The 23,430-nt window shown below is 34.0% G+C and overlaps 1 protein-coding gene across 1 annotated transcript in view; it reads left to right on the forward strand.

The window, feature by feature from the left end:
- The window catches only part of Lrp1b (LDL receptor related protein 1B), a 1,711,024-nt gene that overhangs the window by 1,287,259 nt on the left and 400,335 nt on the right, over positions 1–23,430 (forward strand). Inside the window, exons 36-41 of the mRNA XM_048345540.1 lie at positions 5,219–5,353; positions 5,952–6,081; positions 9,453–9,579; positions 9,695–9,846; positions 10,142–10,266; positions 11,030–11,401. Coding sequence (XP_048201497.1) covers positions 5,219–5,353; positions 5,952–6,081; positions 9,453–9,579; positions 9,695–9,846; positions 10,142–10,266; positions 11,030–11,401 — 1,041 coding nt within the window. The remainder of the gene's footprint in view (positions 1–5,218; positions 5,354–5,951; positions 6,082–9,452; positions 9,580–9,694; positions 9,847–10,141; positions 10,267–11,029; positions 11,402–23,430) is intronic.

A 23,430-nucleotide genomic window follows, 5' to 3' on the forward strand; every position in this document is an offset into this window, starting at 1 on the left:
TTACTTATTTAAAAAATCAACAAATGCCTGCTCTCAGGACATTAGCCATTCAAACCCTCTCTGCTCTGATAAAAATAATAATCCTGAAACAGATTGCTTCAACATATCAATTATTCTTGAAATGTTTCTGTTTGAAAAAATGTATATCATAAAGCTACATACAAATTATCATCATCATCATCATCATCATCATCATCATCATCATCCTGGAGATTGTTTATTAGTAATGTGTTTTAATTTGTTATTTGGTTGAAGACAGGTATTTTCCTGTTTGGCAAGTAAACAGTCTCAGCATTCCCAGGGCTAAGATAATCATTAGAAGTATTTGGCAGGTTCACTGTGCTAACATGATTGAATTAGCCTCATAAGAAAAGTATGATAGAGACCAACGATAGACAAAGAAAGTCTGGATGTGAGATTCTTAATTGGGAAGAATTGTTTGAAGTAAATAATACATTCAAGTGAGCCTTATTTATTGACAGTTTCTGTCAAAGGACTCAGCCTTTCAATCTACAGAGGTGTTTTAAGCAGAAACAGAGGTTTATATCCACGCTGCAGCATACACAGGCATGTTTATAGGAATAAGGATATAATGAGAAAAAAGTGGCCAAACCTGATTGTTCAAAATGTGTAAATATTTTTATGGCATTTCTATATTACAAAGCTAGATAAGCAACAGAAGAGTAAATCTAGTCATTAAAACAATGAAGAAGAGAAGTCCAGTTAAAGCCTCAGTGCAGGAAATGGCATCTGAAAGACTACTTTTGAAAGGAAATATACCATGCAGAAGATTGCTAAAAGAACTCATTCCTAGTAGCAATTCACACTTTGACCTTTGTACTGCAAGATGGCTTTACCCAGAATGCAGAATCAAAGTAGGCAGTTGAATATAGGAGCTTCATATTTGGAAAAGTTACTTAATATTATGCAACATATATCATCCTTCAGCTGGTGAATCCACATTTGAATAGGGAAAATGCGAGAATTAGTTCCAAAGTCAGATTATTGCTTTTCAAATATGTATATGCTATCTCTTATCTACTTTATAACAATTATGTGTATCTCGTTTAATTGTTGTTGAGCACATACTGTTTAGTATAATTCCCCAAACAGGTTGAAGAATTCAGAATATATTTCATTGAAAACAGGTCCCCTAAAACAGATCCCCTCAATGTACTGATAAATGGCTTTTAATATCCATAGCCTGTTGCTGTCAGAAGAAAATTTTATTACTCTTAAAGGATTTGTTCTTTAAATGGCCATGGAGATAAAAACACAAAACCTTACATAGTTGGTGGCAAATTTATTGTTTAATGATTGGTCCCCAGTGCCTTTCTTATAGTTGTATTTATAAACCAATGGTCTATAGTAGCCATCATTTAAGCATATGCATGTACTTGCAATATTATATTTATAGTCTGTAGACAAAGTTTTCATTCAAATATTCAAAAAGTATTGTCATGTAAATGTGCAGTTATAATAAAGTGTAATTCTTCAAGTATTCTGAAGTCCATTTCTAAAATGAAACTTTGAAAAATAATATAGGAATTGCAGTCTGTTCTTTTAGTACTTTCGAGGGAATATCTGAATAATAAAGCAATATCAGTCTATATAAATTTTGAATGATCTAATGCGAAAGATAATATTCTTTTTCCTTGGTTATGAGGCTTGAACTGTAGGTCTGAGAGCAGTCCCTGAGCTCAAGTGCTAGCTCAAGGGCATTACTCTACCACAGAGCCACAACTCCAACGTCCTGTTTACTGGTGGTTAACTGGGGATCAGAATCCCATAGATTTTCCTGCACAGGCAGGCTGGCTTCAAACTGTGATACTCAGATTTCAGCCTCCTGAGTATCTAGGAGTACAAGTGTGAGCCAAAAACACTTGGCTTGATACAGTTGCTATTTCTTTGAGGATTTGTCTTTGGGGGACTAATTTTTTCAAGCTCTAAATAAAGTTTAGATATGAGGCCATTGTCTGATACATGGTTAGTAAAGATCTTCTTCCAATCCATGGGCTTTATTTTGCTAGCTCTGTCCTTCACTATGCAGTAACTCTGTGTTTAATTCATTCCCTTTATCCAGTCTTTCTTTAATTTGTTGTGTTTCTAGATCTTCACATAGGACTCTTCAAACCGTGCCAAGGAACCCTAGTGTTTACACTATCCCTTCCTCTAATGTTTTCAGGGTATTTGGCCTTACATCGAGGTCTTTCATGCATTTGGAATTGACTCTGGTGCAGGATGATATATAAGGATCTAACTTCATTTTCCTACATATGTTTAGCCAATTCTGCCAGCACCATTTTTTGAATATGCAATATTTCTTCCATGGTGTGTTTTGGCTTAGTTATCAAAGATTAGGTGGTCACAGGGCAGTGGGTTCAAAAACCCTCCAAAAAAAATTTCTCAAAGATACAACCCCTTAACAAGTAAGAGACTACTCCAAAGGAAAAAAAAATAAAAATGACTAATAAACTCATGAAGAAATGTTCAGCATCTCTAGCCATAAAAGAAATGCAAATCAAGGGGCTGGGGATATGGCCTAGTGGCAAGAGTGCCTGCCTCGTATACATGAGGCCCTGGGTTCGATTCCCCCAGCACCACATATACAGAAAACGGCCAGAAGTGGCGCTGTGGCTCAAGTGGCAGAGTGCTAGCCTTGAGCAAAAAGAAGCCAGGGACAGTGCTCAGGCCCTGAGTCCAAGCCCCAGGACTGGAAAAAAAAAAAAAAGAAATGCAAATCAAGACAACATTGAGATTCCACCACACCCCAGTTAAAATGGTCATTATCAAGAAAAATAATAATAACAGATGTTGGCTGGAATGTGGCCAAATGGAATGCTACACTGTTGGTGGGAATGTAAACTTATTCAACCACTCTGGAAAGCAGTATGTATGTTCCTCAAAAGACTAAATATAGATCTCTTCTATGATCCAGGAATCCCACTCCTGGGCTTTGGCCCAAATGACCACAAACAGGACACACTAAAGCTATCAGCACTACCATGCTCTTCGCAGCATTAGTTACCATAGCTAAGATATGTATTGAACCCAGATGCTCCAGTAGATGAATGGATCAAGAGAATGTGGACTGTATACACAATGGAATTCTATACTTCCATCAGAAAGAATGACATTTCCCCATTTGTAAGGAAATAGTAAAACCTGGAAAACAAAACCTATTAATTGAAGTAAGAAAAACCTAAAGAAACACAGGCTTCAAGGTTTCCCTCATTTGTAATAACTAGAACGTAACTAGGATACTCTTAGCAGAGGATCACAATAGCTTAATACCTATGTGCATATGACCATATAAAATGATGCTTATGGGAGTGAACTTCAAGAAATAGAAATGAAGTTTTTCCTAGTGTACTGTTTGCAGTTGTTTATGTTTTCTTTCTTTCTTCCCCAGTTTAATTTATTCCTTATCATTTTTTATTTCTGTACCTCTGTCTTGTATATGAGTTTATCTGATTTGAGGAAAGGAGTGGAGTCACAGAAATGGTGGGGCAAAGGGTGAACCAATGCAACAGTGATACACACTAGACATTATGTTAGAAATGAACTTTACAACTTAGGGGAGGAGGGATTCAGGGGAAATGAGAGAAAATCAGGGAGGGTAACACGGTTCAAAAAGAAATACTCTCATTACCTTGCTTATGTAAGTATAACCCATCTATACATCACATTTAAAATAAAATAAAACATCATCTTGGTAATATTGACATACCTTTATGTGTCTTTTCATTGTCTGTACTTTGCAGTATTGTTGAATTGATTTCCTCCTTTGGTAATATTTTTTTTTAATTAAACTTTTTCCTTTATTGTCAAAGTGTGGTACAGAGGGGTTAGAGATTCATATGTAAGGCAGTGAGTACATTTCTTGTTCAACTTGTTACCTCCTCCCTCATTTTCCCCTGTCCTCATCACCTTTTCCCTCTCCTCCCAAGAATTGTGCAGTTGGTTTACACCAAACGCTTTTGTAAGTGCTGCTTTTGGAATGGTTTGTCTTTTGTCCTTTGTTTCTCAATTTTGATATTCCCTTTCCCTTCCCCAGTTCTATTACCCATATAAACAGTACTCAGATGAGATTCAGTAGTAACAGGGGCACAAACACTGGAAGAGAATACAAGAGAAACAAAACAAAACAAACAAACAAAAATACAAGAAAAAAATGGTGCAGTTGCACATGTATGTTGAAAATAATTACAAAAGTGGTATAACTCTTGTGTTTGTGACGTGGAGTTCATTTCACTTTGCATCATCTTACATGATGATATGGGTGTGGCTATAGGGGTATTTTGATCTTCTACTATGACTAGCCTAATCGTGTACTAGCTATTCCCTATGAGGGACACCATAGGGTTTATGTTTCTTTGGGTCTGGGTCACTTCACTTAGTATGATTTTTTCCAAGTCCTTCCATTTCCTTAGGGGCAGTATCATTCCTTCTGATGGAGGAATAGAATTCCATTGTGGAAAGCAGTGTGGAGGTTCCTAAGAAAGCTAAACATAGAGCTCCCCTACAACCCAGCAGCCCCACTTTTAGGTATCTACCCAAAAGATTCCAAGCAAGACCACACTAAAGTCACCAGCACAACTATGTTCATCGCAGCACAACTTGTCATTGTTAAAACATGGTAATATTTTTATATTTAGAGGAATTCGACCTAGGAATAGAAAGAAAAAGTGTGTCACAATTAACATAAATTGAACTTAGGTGCCAGTGGCTCATTCCTGTGTTTTTACTACTCAGAAGGCTGAGATCTGAGGAGCTCATCCCAGGCAAACAAATCTGAAATTCTTATCTTCATTTAACTTTCTAGAAGCCATAGAGGTGTGACTCAAATCATAGTAGGCCAACCTTGAGTGAAAAAGGTAAATGAGGAGCGCCAAATAAAACAACAAAAGCATAGCTTGATAGCGAGATTGCCAATTCATAGAATAAGGATTTATTATGTCAAAATGAATAGGAAAATGTAGAAAAATAATAAAGAATGTTAACAAGTCATTTCCAGAAATGTAGTTAAAAATAATTTGCCTAATACACAACTTCCATATTATTTGTATGTCTTTCTGTTTCATGTCGCAAATGATCCCGAAAAATAATAGTATTCTTACATGTCCAGGACAATTATTCCCCAATACTAGTGTTATATAATCCTAAATATTTTATATAGTATGTGTGTATGTGCTTTATTTCTGTGTCTTATCTATAGAAAATGATACCATCTATTGGACTGACATGGGCTTCAATAAAATCAGTCGAACTAAAAGAGATCAGACTTGGAAAGAAGATATCATTACAAACGGCTTGGGAAGAGTGGAAGGGATAGCAATTGACTGGATTGCTGGTATAACTTTTCTCTTTTTCACTTCACATCTATTTTGTTAGTGGTTCAGTTGGCTTTATAAAAATTCTGGCTCTGACTTCTGACAAGTTTTTTTTAAAAAAATTCTAGCCAATGGGGCAGATAGTTGCTTTTTGTCTTGGTACTATTCTTTCTAATGCTTTTGAGCCTTTCAATATGTGTTTTTTTGTGTAAGCTGATAATGTAGTGTTAACTTTTCCAAGCTCTCCTGAGAGATCAACAAGCAGGTAAACAAAATGTTAGAAGTTTTCTTTTGCCAGCTGTCAGTATGAAATCGAAAAGGATCTCTTTATTTGAGGGCAGAAGTTTCAACTTATTTGGGGCATATTAATTTATAAGAAATTTAATCATATTTTAATATATTAATGTATAATAATGTGGCTTTTACTAGAAATTAATCATGAAAGGTCTTGTAAATTTATATTTACAACTTACTGATTAGAAATTACATGATAAAGTATGTAGGGAGTATACTATTTTTGGTAGGTATGTGAATACCCAGAACTTTAATTGTATCCATAAATAATAATTAATGTTGCTTTTCATGACTGTATTACAAACACTTCTGTATTTCTTCTAGGTAACATATATTGGACAGATCATGGTTTCAACTTAATTGAAGTTGCAAGACTCAATGGCTCTTTCCGTTATGTAATTATTTCCCAAGGCCTGGATCAACCACGATCTATAGCTGTGCACCCAGAGAAAGGGTAATTTATGAACTCACATACTTTTTAGTAATATGTGTGTTTTCTTAAGTTCTATTAGAAAACAAGTCTAGACAATCATAGTAGTATTTCTCTTTAGTTATAATATCTGAAACAAAACTCAAAAGAATGTTGGTGGCAGTAGCTCATGCCAGTAATTTTTTTTTCCAGTCCTTGGGATTGAACTATGGGCCTGGGCACTGTCCCTGAGCTTCTTTTTTTTTTCCTCAAAGCTAGTGCTCTCCCACTTGAACCACAGTGCCATGTCTGGCTTTTTTTTTTTTTTCTGCGTATGTGGTACTGAGGAATCAAACCCATGGCTTAATGCATGCAAGGCAAGCACTCTATCACTAAGCCAGATTCACAGCCCTCATGCTAGTAAATCTTTGCTACTCGGGATGCTGAGATCTGAGGATCGCTATTGGAAGCCAGGCCTAGAAGTTCCTGAAACCTCTATCTCCAATTAATTACCAAAGTGATAGAGAAGGAGCTGCTGCTCAAAATGGGAGAGAGCTAGACTTGAGCAACAATAGCTCAGGAACAACACACAGCCTCTGAATGCAAGCCCCAGGAGTAGTACCAAAACAAAACCAAATAACCCACAAACAAAACCACAGGAAAGTTTATTTCAATTTAGCTCTTGTATATTTTGGTGCAAATTGGAAAATGTTAATCTGCTTTTGTTCTTTCTATGTGTGTGTGTGTATGGGGTGTTTACAAAAACAACTGAATTTTTGGCATTTCTGTAATATTTTTTCAGTGTTCAAATCTTGCCATTTCTACTTTCTAGGTCCTGGTCAGATTTTCTTTTCCTCTCCATTGGCACATAGTTCAGCAAAAACTCAATAGCAAGATCTTAATGAATATTTTTGATTCTTTAATCTTTAGCCCATAAAGCAGACATCTATTTTATTTTTAAAAAATAACTTTGACATAGGTAATATATGTAAATATTGCTTACCTGTATACCCACACTTAAACATTGTCTTGTGAATAAATATTTACCATGTTTATAGCTAAAAATAAATCCAGCAATTGAAAAATCATGTTTATTTGCAGCACATATGTATTGGTATTTTGAAATATTAGTGGTAAAGGCCCCCTTATAATTTGTACATATGCTTATTGACTTATCTTTAAAGAAAAAATGCCTAACAGTGAATAGTCTGCATAAAGTAATTCAAAAATTGATTTCTACATAGTATTACAAAGAAATTTCATTGTTGAAATTCATATCATAGACATTTTCGTATTCCATTTGAAGTTAAAGCATGGCAGGTAGTATTACCCTCGGAAAGGGTGACTCATAATGGAGTCAATTAGCTGCCTCCAAGATATAAACTGGGCATGGTGCCTGCTTTCATACAATAGAGGCTTGAAGTCTTAAAATGTAGCCAACTACAAAATAGAAAGTAAGTGTGAATTTCATTCAGCTTGAAAAATCAGTTTCTCGCCTCCACTAACTTTCCTCTCCTTTTTGTTTAGGCATCACTTCCTTTTTGAAAAAAATAAATGTAATAATTTTCTTTATGCAGAGAATTTATTTTCTACTAGCAGCAAAAGTAGAGAAAGTCATGTTATTATACTGAAAAAAAATTGGTAACCACTCAGTGTATATCACCAAGTGGCACAAATACCATGTGGTTGGTCTTTTTTCTATTGAGGAACATGTATAGTGTCTTTCTCATTGCTTTGTATTTTTGTGGTTAATAACAGGTTACTAAAAACATGTTCCATGTCATGTTTCCATGACAAGACTCTATTTGTCATGTATTAATGGACTGATAACCATGACTATTCATTCAAAAATATTGCTTTACTACTCATTAAGTTAATGTGAAAGCAGATTAATATTAGGAATGGTTTTATGACATATAATATGTGTATATTTAATCTTTCCTTTGTTTTAAATAAAAGTTCAACTCATTGAAACTCTCATTTACAATTTTAGAAATTGTGCCTGTTACATAAGTATAGATTTTTCCCATGACTTTTTTATTAAGTTGTTGCCAATAAATTCCTGGTTGAATTTCCTGTACAAAGTTTTTCTTTCTAATTTATAAGACTTAAAAATACTAAAGGAAGAATCTTCAGGATTAATATATTTGGAATTCTATCCATGCCTCAAGTTTTACCTGGTTGTAAACTTCTGGCACATTTATTTTACATGAGATTATCAGGAAAAAAATGTATTAAAATATATCAGATCATTAATCAAAGAAAATACATATTTTATGTGGATTAAGTTTACTTATGGTTAATTAAAAACTCCATCAAGAATAAAAACATAGGAGGGTGGGTCTCTTTAGTTTTGCTATGTGCAGTCTCATTATGTTGTTTGATCACTTACATGTATACAAATATCCACAGTAAAACAAAACCAATTTTATCTGAGTGGAATGAATGATTGACTGATTGCCTTATTTTTTCTAAACAGTAGTCTTTGTTTTAGTGTGATAAATTTAAAACTTCAGTGGCTATAAATTGTAAATTTGACTGGATCATATTTTTCTAAAAATGAATTTCTAGTCTGTCATATAAATACAAGTTTGTTGAATAAAAAAAGTGAAAATGGATAGATTAATCTTCTAGTTTCCTACATTTCCTTTGTGACATGTTTTATTTTTAACAAATGTTTCCTTTCCATATTATGTTTCCATTGATATTAGGTTTTTTTTTTTGTACTTGTTTAAGTAAAGATACCTTCTTCATGAAATCATGTGTTAATCTGCCATCACGAGATAATTTGTAAGAACCCAAATGACAATAATTTTATATTGAATAGTCTAAATAAACAAAATTTAAGTTCATGAGAGACTATGTGCACATGCCCAAATTAAATATTAACCATATTTAATTTTCTCTAGTTTATTGGTATAGATATGATAATAACAAAGTCAAACAAAATAGCTTTGTTCATTGAGTTTACACTCTAGTGGGAGAGAAAAGCATTACAAAAATAATGCTAATATGGTAGCACACCTCTGCATTTCCAGTACTAAGCAGGCTGAAATAGGAGGATTGGGAGTTCAAAGCAAGCCTAGAAATAGTGTCTCAAAAAATGAATGAATGAATGATTGAATGAAAATGTAAAGGAATACAGGCATGTATTTGCAACTCTGTCTCTCTGCTTTGCTTATATTAAGAAGGATATTACGAAGGAAAATTTGATAGCATTTTTAATTCATGCTTGTGTTTGTTATGTCATAGCTGGATAAATAGTTTTAATAATAGAAATGACTTAGTTATGCATATAAACATGATTTTTTTATTTCTGAATTGTCTTTCCATTAGTGTGAGTATTATCATTGTTAAGATTAGTAAATATTTTGCATTTATGTTTATATTGCTATAAATCACCAATTTAATTTCAGCCTCCTGTTCTGGACTGAATGGGGACAGATGCCTTGCATTGGGAAAGCTCGCTTAGATGGCTCTGAGAAGGTTATCCTAGTAAGCCTGGGTATCACATGGCCCAATGGCATCTCCATTGATTATGAGGTCTGTTGGATTTTAAATATTTAAAGTGCCTTAACTGTCCATGTTAGTGTTTCCACGTTTTCTTAATAAAACAATCTACAAGCACTTGTAATGTTGCTTCTCAATCAATCTTTAGGAAAATAAATTATACTGGTGTGATGCTCGCACAGACAAGATAGAGAGAATTGACCTTGAGACTGGAGGGAATCGAGAGATGGTGCTGTCAGGGAGCAATGTGGATATGTTTTCAGTTGCAGTCTTTGGGGCTTACATCTACTGGTCTGACAGGTAATTTATTTTTTCATAACTATTTGAGTCTCAAAATGTTATTTCAGTGCCGGTTAGGTTGCCCTTGCTGGATTAGCCATACCTTAGCAAAGTCACAACAAGGATCTTACAAAGTATATAGTTTCCACAGAAAAGGCAAGCACTCTTGTTAATCCAGCGTCAAGTATGTTCATATCACAAACTAAAGTTAGTTTCTTACCCTTCTTTTGGGCCATGTGTTATACTCAGCTTCACTACCTGGCTTGACTTTAATTTCTTAAATAGTACTGATCATGCATGTTCAATTCTTTTGCAGAGCACATGCCAATGGGTCAGTGAGAAGAGGTCACAAGAATGATGCCACAGAAATAGTAACCATGAGAACTGGCCTTGGAGTAAACTTAAAGGAGATAAAAATCTTTAACCGAGTAAGAGAGAAAGGTCAGCATCCTTAAAGTAATAGAAATGAATATCTAATTTTATTTTTCTTTCTTTTGAACATTTGCTGCACTTGAATCAAAGTTTAATATATGTGTTCATAACCTGTAATTTTTTTCTAAAACTCATAAAGTAGTCCAAGGAAATATTAACAGTTCATACATAGGTTTATTTTTTTAGCACAGCACAACACAAAGGCAGGTTACATATGGCACATATGTCTTTTAAAGCATTGGCTTAAAATCTTGATGAAAATATGCTTTTCACACATAAAAATGTTTAATAAGAATATTAGAATGAAAAATAAATAAATTAGTTGAGCTTATTTCTTAATTCAAACATTTAGGTTTCCTTTTTATATTTCTGTTCTAGAACTTGGGGCCTAGGCTGTCCCTGAACTGTTTTGTTTGGTGCTAGTGCTCTACCACTTTGAGCCACAGCACCACTTGTCTTCTCTGGTGGTTAGTTGGAGATAAGAGTCTCAGACTTTTCTGCCCAGTCTGGCTTTGAACTGAGATCCTCTGAAATCAACCTCCTGAAGTTAGGGTTGCAGGCATAAACCAATGGTGCCTGGCTAACTTCTGTGATTTTTTTAAAAAATAATTACTAGTATTAATTCTTTATTGGCCTTTCCAAAATTAATAAAAGTCAAAATATTAAATATTATTCAATAATAAATTTTAATATTTCTCCATGGAATAAGCTATTTGAAAATCAAAGTGGAAATAAACATGTGTGTCTCTGTGTATTTTTTTTTCTTTCTTAGGGACCAATGTTTGTGCCAAGGACAATGGTGGCTGTAAGCAACTCTGCCTTTATCGAGGAAATTCCCAGAGAACTTGTGCTTGTGCCCATGGATATTTGGCAGAGAATGGAGTTACTTGCCTGAGGCATGAAGGCTATTTGCTCTACTCAGGGAGAACAATATTAAAAAGTATACATCTTTCTGATGAAACCAATTTAAATTCCCCAATAAGGCCATATGAAAATCCAGACTACTTCAAGAATGTCATTGCCTTGGCATTTGACTATAGCCAAAAAAAGAAAGGTACTAACCGAATATTTTACAGTGATGCGCATTTTGGAAATATACAGCTTATTAAAGATAACTGGGAAGACAGACAAGTAATCATTGAAAGTAAGTACAACTATTTGATTTTAAGTAGTTTTATGGAAATGTGAATCATTTGGATTATGAGACAAATAATAGTGGTGATTGTATGTGGAAATTATGTTCTCCTAGAATTTCTATTTCAAAATGAATATTACTATATCATCCAGACACCCAAAATGTCAAAGAAGCAATTAACTGCTAGCATAGGCTATCAGTGCATTATGAATGTTAGCATCTGACAGTGTTTCTTACAAATAATGCAATAGAATTCTTGGAAAGTATTTTTTTCAGTATAAAACTATCATAATTGATTGTAAAATGGATGAAATTATATTTTTAAGAAAAGTTGACTCATAATTATATTAATTGTATTTTCTTAGACAAATATCTGGCATTATCATTTATTTATGTATACACACACAGGATTACAGGTATGAGCCATTACTACTCAGTGTATTTACATATTTTAATAAAAGTTCATTTAAGAAATATTATATAAATAATTGAATTAAATTTAAATAGCTTAATTTTCAAGCCTTGTATTGTACATTATTCATATATTTCAAATGGAATTATTTTTTATCACGTGACTTGTCAAGAGCCATTATCTTCCTTTCTCCTGCTTTTCCCCATTTTCTGTGGTTTCCATGTAATTCCCACTTCTACTTCAACTAGTTTGAAATCTGTTCTTTTAGTTATTTTAAAATTGTAATATACAGTATAAAGTAATTTGTCCAATAATATAGAATTAAAATGAAAGCCATTCTTATTGCTATCACTATCATGCACCTTAATTTACCCATAACCAACAGCTGCCTTTGCCTGGAGAATTCTATATATGTTCCTAATAGTATACACAAGTATCTCATCTTTAATTATAAAAACAGGTATTTATAAATGTACTATTTATCTAGGTGCTTTTGTCACTAATGCATATTATATATAGCAAAGCTTTTGTGTCAGTGTAAATAGACTCATTTTATTCCTTTGTATAATCGTACTGTATTTAATTCTGCACTCAGTTTACAAGTTTTATTTAGTCCTTTCCTTTTTTAATGAATATAGTTTATTTCTGAAGGTTCATTATGGCATTAAATGCCAGAACAAACAGTTCTGTGTATAAACATATTCATTCACATAGACAAAGACACAAAGATATTTAGAAGACTTACCAGTCCAATCAGTGGTTATTTATTTCTTGTAGATATTCAGAAAAAAAGACCTATCCACTTCCACTTTCACTAACTGTATAGAAAAAGACCTCCTTTACAGGTGTTTTTTTGTTTGTTGGTTTTTTGAGTTACATACTTCTTATACAGGCAGACTTTGAACTTTCATTTCCTTTACCTCAGCTTCCTCACTGTAATAAAATTGCTGATATTAGCATTTCTTTGCATCTTGGCATTGTCCTATGCTAGCAATCACCACAGTTTTCATTGTCACTTACCAACAAGGGAAAAAAAAAACAACAACTGTTTTACTTAAGAATATCCCTTAGGAAAAAAAATTAAATTAATAACATTTATGAATCTTCACTTTTCAAAGTGGATCTCTTTAATATTCTGTGGGAAATAGACAATATACACAAATACCTTTTGAAGGAAACTATGAGTTGAAATGAGCATTTCAAGTCATAATTTATTTAAGAAGCAACAATTTTTATATGAGGAACATGTACATTACTGTTAAGCAAGTCTGGGTATATGGCAGACATTTACTAAGCAAAAGCAATGAGGCTGCTATTTCAAGGGAAATGACCTATATTATGTGTTATAAGTAATAAAATATTAAGCTTTTGATTAGAAATTAGTATTTAGAAGAATTTATTCACCACAATACATTTGATAGCTTCCATATTTTAAAATATTTTCTGATGAGATGTGTATTGATGTGAACTGGTGGAATTGGGGGAATGCATAATAATAAGGAGAAACATATGTCAGGAAACTGATTATTCATGGATTAAACAATCCATTCAAAGACCAAGATATGCCAATAGAGTTTAATGAGATACAGTATGAAAAGATCATTATGGTTTCAGTTTGTATATTGGAATCAGCCATCAAGTAACTGACATTTGTGTCGAGGAGCTAATTGGACCAAATTGACATCACGGATCAGATAGAGATACATGAGAATAGAGCTGTCATCTAGTAAAGGTAGAGATTTGATTATCCTTTAGAGGTACAAATGCTTAAATTAGAGTTACTTTCCTTAGAAGACATTGTTCACGTTGACATATACATTCATTCAGTATTCTAACTTTTAAAGAAATTGATAAATATTCAAAATGCTTTTAAATTCAAATGTCCAATATGGTAAATAACTGTACAAAGCGTCCAAAGATAAATATTGTGGAGTCTTCAATAATATGCAAGAGGATTTATTTGAAAGTGAAAATGCATTGGGAATCTTAGAGCTCTGAAATTTTTAGTACAAAAACTGGTAAGAACCTGATGGACAAGGACTGATTTGACATAATTAATGAGCCTGTGAATGAATGGTTTGAGATTAAGTTGGAGAGTAGGGTGGAATCTAATATTGAAGAACTTGATTTTCCAAGGATTGTACCACAAGTGAAAAAAAAAAACATAAACTAAAAAATGATGGATGCCTGGAGGAAGTACAAAGACTTGAGTTAAAAAAAAATAATAATTGTTTTTTTTTCATTTGATTAAGTATAAAGGCTGTAGTCTGAAAGGCTGTCTGTTTCTTATCATCTTTTAACAGTGATGAAATAAGCTGAACCATACTAATCAAAGTATATAAACACCCAAATTCATTCTAATCTTCCAAGCCATTATCATAGCAAGTAAAATGAGTAACCTTGTAACCAGGTCACCTACATATGCAGGAAAGAAATGAGACAAATGAGAATGAAAAGTGGAGCCTTGCAATAGAGATCCCATCTTTCTATGATTTTCTACAAGATTCTTATGACCAGTTTTCTCCTTGCTAAAAGAGGTAAACAACTCATATTTATTGAGAAGATTTTTATAAGAACATATGTATAAAGAACTTACAAATAAACATACTTTTAATTTTAAACTTTACATTACTGTATGTGAAGATCATCCAGGATAATTTGGCTTGTCCTAAATTATTACACTACTTAAATAATCAGAAATGAAAATACCTTGATCGTCTTTGAGGCCATCTTTGACTTTCACATGCATAGCAGTCATTAATGTAACATACTTTTGAAAGGTAAATAAAGAGTTTGCTAATATAAAGAAACAAAATATAGTTTTCCAGGAATTATAAAGCAGAAATTCCCAGCAGAGAGAATGGGCACACATTAGATTTGGGGGTCTTATATTGTATACTTCACAGCTAATCGAGGACTTTAACCATGGATTTGGGGAATTCTGTTGCATAGGGTAGCAAGTTAGAAATAAAGCTGTTCCATCTGCAGCCAGAGTGAGTGGATGCTACAAAGTTAGCATTCTAAAGGTTGTGGACCACAAAATAGCCCAGTGTCTAGCCCTGATCTCACTCCATTGCAAAGTTTTGGCTCTATAAATTCTCACACACTATGGAACAAAACCCCAATTGAATCATCATAGAAAAAGCTACATCTCAAGGACCAGCAGTCACAATAACACCATTACCATCCTACAGAGAGACAAAAAATCTTCAAGAGCGATTTTTTAAATAATACCTTTAATACCATTATTATTTAATCTGCAAATTCAGCTTCCACAACCACAGGCTTTTCAGAAAGATAGCTTTGAAAAATAAAACACCAATCCAAAGATATATTGAAAGGAAAGCAATCAAACAATCTGAGCTTTCTTTTTGTTTTTCGTATTTATTGTCAAAGTGATGTACATAGAGGTTACAGTTCCATACATTAGGCATTGGACACATTTTTTGTACTGTTTGTTACCTCCTCCCTCATTCCCCCTTCTCCCCTCCCCTTTCCCTCTCCCCCCCGTAAGTCGTTCAGTTGGTTTACACCAAACAGTTTTGCAAGTATTGATTGTGTAGTCGTTTGTCTTTTTATCCTGTGTCTCTTGATTTCGGTATTTTTATTTGGGGGTGGGTGAGGGTGGGGGGGGGTGTAGAGAGAGTACCTCAAAGAAAAAGACAAATAAAAGCCTATGAAAGAAATGAACATTATGAAATCCAAAGTCCAAATTCTATGCATTAAAGTATTTTCACAAAAATAAAAACAAGTTAATGTGTTGCAAATGAAAAATTCAACCCCTGGTAATAAGATACATGAAAAATAGTGGATGTATTATAGTTTATTTTATGGAGTAGTCAGAGTGAGAAGGCACAAGTAAAATGTTGATTGATGGATAGAAACTATTTCAAAAATTATTCAAAAAAGCACAGGAAAGATGAAAATAGTTATGAAACTTGGAGGTTTACATGCTATCCCCCCCCAAAATGTTAACAGATAGCAAACATGAGAAAAAAGCAGCAGGAATATCCCTTTTCTATCATAAGTATTCTGGTCCGTAGAAATTACTATATGATGCAATAAAATATTAGATGGCTTTTTAAAGGTAATTTTTATTGTTTTATTTTTTGTGTAATATTTCATGACATGTACTATGAGACTATAACACTTGATACATACATACATACATACACACATACATACATACATACATACAATCAGACATGGAAAGATTAGTTCATGGATCATATAGTAATAAAGTTGGAAGAATGATCAGATATGGACCCCTTCAAAATTACAAGATTTTTCACACTTATGAAAATAATGATAAACTATCTTACAAGTCTTTTATGTTATTTATGTTATTTGTTACTGAATTGTTTCTAACCTTTTCAAGATTCCATAAAACTATGAGATCGAAAAGCTTGATGTTCCATGTATTTGTGTTATTGGCTTAAACAGAATAAATAGTAAATGGCAACCAATGGGAAAACATTCGGTGACCTTGTGTTACTGGCAGCATTTTTCATAGAAAGTAACACAAAAGTGTGCATATTAGAATTTAGCAGATGAAATCAATGTTGTATGAATTATAAATAGTGGATGAAGATGATGAATTCAAATATTTTTGTTAACTAAACAGAAGAGCACCAGTGGGATTACGTAAGGACACAAGCAAATCCAAAGAAATCCAAAGTCCCTCCTGAAAGATGCTAGAATCTGCCTGCTATTTAAAAGAACAAGAATTCCTTTTCCTCATACCTAGTAAAATGTCCTCAGGTTTTCAGTTTTATATGCAGGAAATATCAAACTCTACCAGAAATTGATACGTATTCTTTACAAATTCCACTGTCAGCCTGCATTTCTTAGCTTCTCACTATGATGCATTCATTAAAAAATGTAGAGGGAGGAGTTCAGTAGACAAGGAGAAAAAGTCAAGATATTAAGACTATTAAGACTAAAACCACTATGTGAATGTTTCCCAGGATAGAAATTCATGTACTAATTTTCCTTGGTTGAGTTTTAATTAGATAGCTTTAAGAATAAAGTAATTAAACATAAAGAAATTACACTCCAAGTTTTTGTTTATTTGTTTTGTAGCCTTGTTTGCAAAACCTACTACATAGCAGAGTAGTTCGCCCAGATTGTCATTCTTGTAGAATAGTTCCAAGGGTACCTGAAGATATGTCAAAATGGATGTACTCAATAGTTACAAATCTCATTAACTTTCAAAGATTTTTACAAAGTAGCATTTGCAACATGTAGTTCTCTGCTTTGTTGACATGTTGCAAATTTTTAACCTATACTTTCTTACTAAATCTTTGGCCATTTTCCATTTCTTTAATTAACTTAAACACAAGATCTTTCCTTTTCTTTTTCTTTTCCACATGAAATATTTCTTGTTGACTTCATTATTCATATTGATGCCTTAATTCAATTCTCAGTCTTTCCAAAAGTTGTAATAATTCTTTTTTGTTCTAATAGCTGTTTTTACTTTGAAAACAATTGTGGTCTGATCCCTCTTTAACATTCTTCTCTATGACACAACCTGATTTCATATTATCAAGCCTATTCTGTCATATTTCATAGCCTGATTTTCAAAATCTGCAGTCTAATTGCCTTCCAGAATCCCACGCTTTCCTCTTCAATTAATTCTCTATAGACCACATCATTTTCTAACATCATGCATAGATTAAGAAGTAAGTCTTTTAATGACTTCTCTATGACTTTCTTTTATTATCAAAAGCTATTTTCCACATTTCCTTTTTCTGATTATGTAGTTTCCACAAAACATTCTCCTCATTTATGAATATATTTAGCTTTCATTTGACGCAATCAATGTAGTGACTCATAGTGGTTTTTTAAAAAATTTATTGTTCCAACAAATCCAATGTCCTAATTTTTTCTTAACTAATGTGAAATCTGCAGACACACACTGACATTTAGTTTATGTTTTTTATGGCAACCTACAGTCAACATATCAAAATAATTTTCATACATAATGACCAGAGCAATTTCTTTATTTGTTGTTTAAAATGTCACTGTGCTGCAACAGTGATATTCACAAGACACTATGGTGGAAATAAACTTTACAACTTGAGGGGAAAAGAAACAAAGGGGGAGGGAAAGTAGGAGAAAACAAGGGAAGAGGTAACAATGTTCAGCAAGAAATGTACTTATTACCTTACTTATATAATTGTAATTCCTCTGTACATCACCCTTAGAAAAAACTACCATATATATATATATATATATATATATATATATATATATATATATATATATATCATTACTTTTATCCCCAGTCAGGATCTAAGGGATCTAAGTCAACTATCTTGTTATTGGAACCATTTATTACACATGATTTTCCTTATCCATAGTCAATCTCATAGGCTAAACATTCTTGCTTTACTTGCCAAGTCTCTATCTCTTGCACTGTGTTTTCATTGAGTACTTTTTAAAACATTAAGTGACTCTCTTCCACCTCAAATCATAATCCATTTAACTGTCTTCTAGGAATTATGAGATATCAATTAAGTTAATTCAATTGATCATAAATGTTTCTATTATATTCCATGCGCTCCTCTAATCTTGATCAGATATTTACTGTTTTAAGATTAGACCGTATTGTTTTTCTTAAGTTCACCTCTTTTTTTTTTTTTGAATAATTACTTAGTCATTGTCAAAGTAGAGGGGTTTCATTTTCATATGTAAGGCAGTGGGTACATTTCTTGTACAATTTGTTACCTCCTTCCTCATTTCCCACCTTCCCCCTCCCCCTTTCCCTCTGCCCCCATGAGTTGTTCAGTCGGTTTTCACCAAATGGTTTTGTAAGCATTGCTTTTGGAGTAGTTTGTCTTTTTATCCTTTGTCTCTTGATTTTGATATTCCCTTTCCCTTCCCTAGTTCTAATACCAGTATATATTACTGTTGTAATTATTTTCAACATGCCATATGAAACCATAGCTTTTTTTGGTTGATGATCCTCTTTTATCCCCTTCCTGTGGTTGTCCCTGGGCTATCACTGTATCTCATCTGAGTACCCTGGATCCTGTATATACTGATATTAAGTTCACCTCTTTACTAGCTCAGGTAAAGCAGAAGAAGTTTTAAGGCTCTTTCATTAGCCTAGATAAATAATCTTTGAAATTCACCTGAAATCTCTTGAAAGCCAATGTCCAGTGTCCAGTGTGTTTCACATCTTTATCATTTTCTCATTTGCATCTGTATAACTTGTTATGAACTCTCCTCTACTCATTTGTTTTTAGTCTCAGGGATTGATTCCATGGCCTAGGACCTGTTCCTGAGCTTTCTTTGCTTAAGGCTAATGCTTTCTCATTGAGCTGTAACTCCAATTCTGGCTTTTTTTGGTGGTAAATTGGAGATAGGAGTCTCCAGGAGTTTCCTTTCTTTGCAGACTTTGAATTATGATCCTCTGACCTTAGCAGCCTGAGAATCTGGGGTTACAGCTGTCAGCCAATGGAGCCTGGTTTTGTTTCATTTTTTTTATATATGAACAATTTAAAAAGTTGTTAAATGGAAGGATAAGATTTAGTTCAATGGTAGAAACTGTGTTTAGCATTGTGAAAGACCCTACATTCAATCCACGGCACACAAACACCCTCCCCCACAAACCCACAAAACAAAAACTAAAGTATCTTGCATATATTCAGACCCAGACAAGACAGATCCTCCAAAGACAGAGAAATCCTCAAAATGCTTATCTCCAGTGATTCTGAAGGAAAAAGGTTAACAAAACAAGTGGAGGCTTGTTTCAAGAAGTAGAGGGACAGCTAGTAGTGAGTAGAAAAAGCCCAGTGAGATTATAAGGTCTGTAGTTCAAGGGCTGGTTGAAGCAAAAACAGAACTGAAATTCTTATTTTAGTTTTAATTTGTATTACAGCTCAGTGAGAGTATCAAAACTTTGAGTACAAGCCACAGAAAAAACACAGAAGAAAAAAAATCTAATGGATTGCTATTGTTTATAATACATTCTCCTTATGGATACAATACCCACCAAATAATCCAAAATTCAGATTTGTACTTCACTTTCCTGCCGAGACTGGCTTTGAAGATCTCAACATCTTGAGTAGGGAGGTGTGAGCTACCAGGGCCCTGTGATTTTAACTTTTTTTTATGTATTAGAAGACAGTAAGATGTACCCCTGAGTATAAAATAATACAACAAAATGTAGTAAAAATCACAAGAGTGTGACCAAGAATACACTGTGAGAGAATGGAAAAATATTTTTTACTTCTTAGAGTCAGAACAGGCCATAGGCTATAGCTAAATTGTGCTCAAAAGAAAAAATAGTTCATGTAACTTGAAAAGGGGTTATGGATAAGAGGAAAGGGAATTTCTTATGAAAGTTCATCAAAGGCAATAATGTTTAAAATTTTTCAATTTAATAAAGACCATTCAGCTAAGCTTATATGAATTAGCAACTGAATTTCAAAGTACATCTTACAATGCCAATGCAAGTTTCATGGAGGAAAATAGACTTCATTAGCAGGCATTTCAGCTGGAAGCCTTGGCAAAGGTAGGTTTACATTCATGTATGAAATGTTCTTCAGGTAAATAATTGTTTTCTTCAGGCTGTGTGGACTAAAAGGTCCACTTCTATTGTCTTATGTTGGGTGAATGTTGGAATGGTAATTGAGAAAGATACTTAAACCATAGCAATTGTAGATTAGTGGGCACCTGTATTTCATTTCAGAGAGGGAGGTTCTCTGCATTACATTATTCATGAATTTATTCAATTAATGCTGATTGTTTGCCTATTTAGACATACACATGGAGATAACAGCAAGCTCATAGCATTATTCTTCCCTTTGTTAAGCAGAATGCATATGCTATTTAGGATTACAGCAAGCTAAATCACCTTATTTTCTGGAAAAACAACTCTGTCAGTTTCTTCTTCTAAAACTAACAAGTCTCCCCCGAACCCAAAAATTCAGCTGAAAATATAATAACAAGTATGTTTTGTCTTGAGAAATTGAGAATGACACTATGAAATATGGCTCATCTGAATTCAAGGAAAAGGACTTGTGGATTCATTGCATTAGACACAATGCATGTTTCCTGACAGAATGCATGTTTCCTGGGGCTCCTTGATTTGAACAGAAAAATTCTCTGACAGAAATAGCACTTTTCTTTTTCTTTCTTTCTTTCTTTCTTTCTTTCTTTCTTTCTTTCTTTCTTTCTTTCTTTCTTTCTTTCTTTCTTCCTTCCTTCCTTCCTTCCTTCCTTCCCTCTTTCCTCTTTCTTTTTGGTACTTCTCCCCCCCCACTCTTACATTTCAAACCGTTATTATTGTCAAGATATTTATAAGAGGGCTGGGGATATAGCCTAGTGGCAACAGCACTTGCCTTGTATACACAAGGCCCTGGGTTCAATTCCCCAGCACCACATATAAGGAAAATGGCCAGAAGTGGCACTGTGGCTTAAGTGGCAGAGTGCTAGCCTTGAGCAAAAAGAAGCCAGGGGCAGTGCTCAGGCTCTGAGTCCAAGGCCCAGGACTGGAAAAAAAAAAAAAAAAAAGATATTTATAAGAAACCTTAAAGCCAAGAGCTGATGGTTCATGCCTGAAAACCTAGCTATTCAGGAGGCTGAAATCTGAGGATCATGGTTTGAAGCTAGCCCAGGCAAGAAAACTCATGAGACTCATATTTTCAATTAATCACAGAAAAAGTCCTTCCATTTCCTTTACATATGGGGCAATGTCATTCTTTCTGATAGAGGCATAAAATTCCATTGTGTATATGTATCACATTTTTCTGACCCATTTGTCTACTGAGGGGCATCTGGGTTGGTTCCAGATTCTAGCTATGACAAATTGTGCTGTGATGAACATTGTTGTGCTGGTGGCTTTACTGTGATTTTGTTTGTGGTCTTTTGGATAGATACCCAAAAGTGGGCTTGCTGGGTCATAGGGGAGCTCTATGTTTAGCCTTCTGAGAAATCTCCATACCGCTTGCCAGAGTGGTTGAACCAGTTTACATTCCCACCAACAATGATGTAGGGTTCCCTTTTGTCCACATCCCCTCCAACAATTGTTATTGTTAGTTTTCTTTTCTTTTCTTTTTTTTTTTTTTTTTTTTTTTTTTGCCAGTCCTGGGCCTTGGACTCAGGGCCTGAGCACTGTCCCTGGCTTTTTGCTCAAGGCTAGCACTCTGCCACTTGAGCCACAGCACCACTTCTGGCCATTTTCTATATATTTGGTGCTGGGGAATCGAACCCAGGGCTTCATGTATATGAGGCAAGCATTCTTGCCACTAGGCCATATTCCCAGCCCCAGAAGTTAGTTTTCTTGATATAGGACATTCTTACTGGGGTGAGATGGAATCTCAATGTTGTTTTGATTTGCATTTCTTTTATGGCCAGTGATGTAGAGCACTTTTTCATATGTCTCTTGGCCATTCTCTTTTCCTCATGAGAGAAGTCTCTTTTTAAGTCTTTAGCCCACTTGTTGAGAGGGCTATTGGTTCTTTGCGGTTTTGTTTTGGAGATATACTAAGTGAAGTGAGCCAGACCCAAAGAAACATGGACTCTATGGTCTCCCTTATAGGGAATAATTAGCACAGGTTTACGCAAGTCACAGCAGAAGATCACAAGAGCCTAATAGCTAGACCCTTAGGAATACATAAGATGATGTTAATTGAAATGATTGAAACGATTGTTATATCACTGTTGTAACTACTTTCAATGTGCCATGTGTAACTGTACCTTCTATTATTGATGATCTTCTTGTATCCCCTTCTTGTGGTTGTACCTACACTATCTCTGTATCTTATCTGAGTATATTGGAAACCGTGTATACTGGTATTAGAACTAGCGAATTGAAAGGGAATACTAAAATCGAGAGACACAGGGTAAAAAAGACAAACAACTACAAAAGCAATACTTGCAAAACTGTTTGTTGTGAATGAACTGAACAACTCTTGGCGGGGGGGCTGGAGAAGGGGGAGGGGGAGGGGGGAATGAGGGACAGGTAACAAACAGTACAAGAAATGTATCCAATGCCTAACGTATGAAACTGTAACCTCTCTGTACATCAATTTGATAATAAAAACTTTTAAAAAAATCACAGAAAAAGCTGCAATTGGTATTGTGCTCAAGTGGTAGAGTGCTTGCCTTGATTATAAAGGATCTTAAGGTTAGCACCCAAGACCAGAGTGCAAGGCCTAGGACCAAGAAAAAATAAAAAATAAAAAGAAGCTGTTTTGACAGAAAAAAAAAAGTTGCTTTTAAGTAGTTTTAATGCTAGTGCCAAGGTCTGGAAATAAGGATACTATGAATTGCCTTTTAAATATTAGTTTCATAATGCCCAAGATGCTTAATTTTACAATGTGTAAGCATAAAATTGATAAGTATGTCCCTTATCATCTTTTAATAAAATAATCACAATTAGCATAAGATGTTTCTATAATTATCATGAGTTAATACACCAACAACCCTTTAAGAACTGGGACACAGTCCAACCTGTCCCAATACTCAAAGAATCTCAAGGATGGTCCATTAAGACATTATTTATATGTGTTCATATGGTACATGTATATTTGTGTGTGAGAGAGAATGGGGGTAGAGATAGAGAGAGGAGGGATAATATAGTAAAGATTCCTTCCCCTTTTGGAAGTAATTATTC

This window comes from Perognathus longimembris, chromosome 4 (assembly GCF_023159225.1).
Source record: "Perognathus longimembris pacificus isolate PPM17 chromosome 4, ASM2315922v1, whole genome shotgun sequence".
NCBI classification, from domain to species: domain Eukaryota; kingdom Metazoa; phylum Chordata; class Mammalia; order Rodentia; family Heteromyidae; genus Perognathus; species Perognathus longimembris.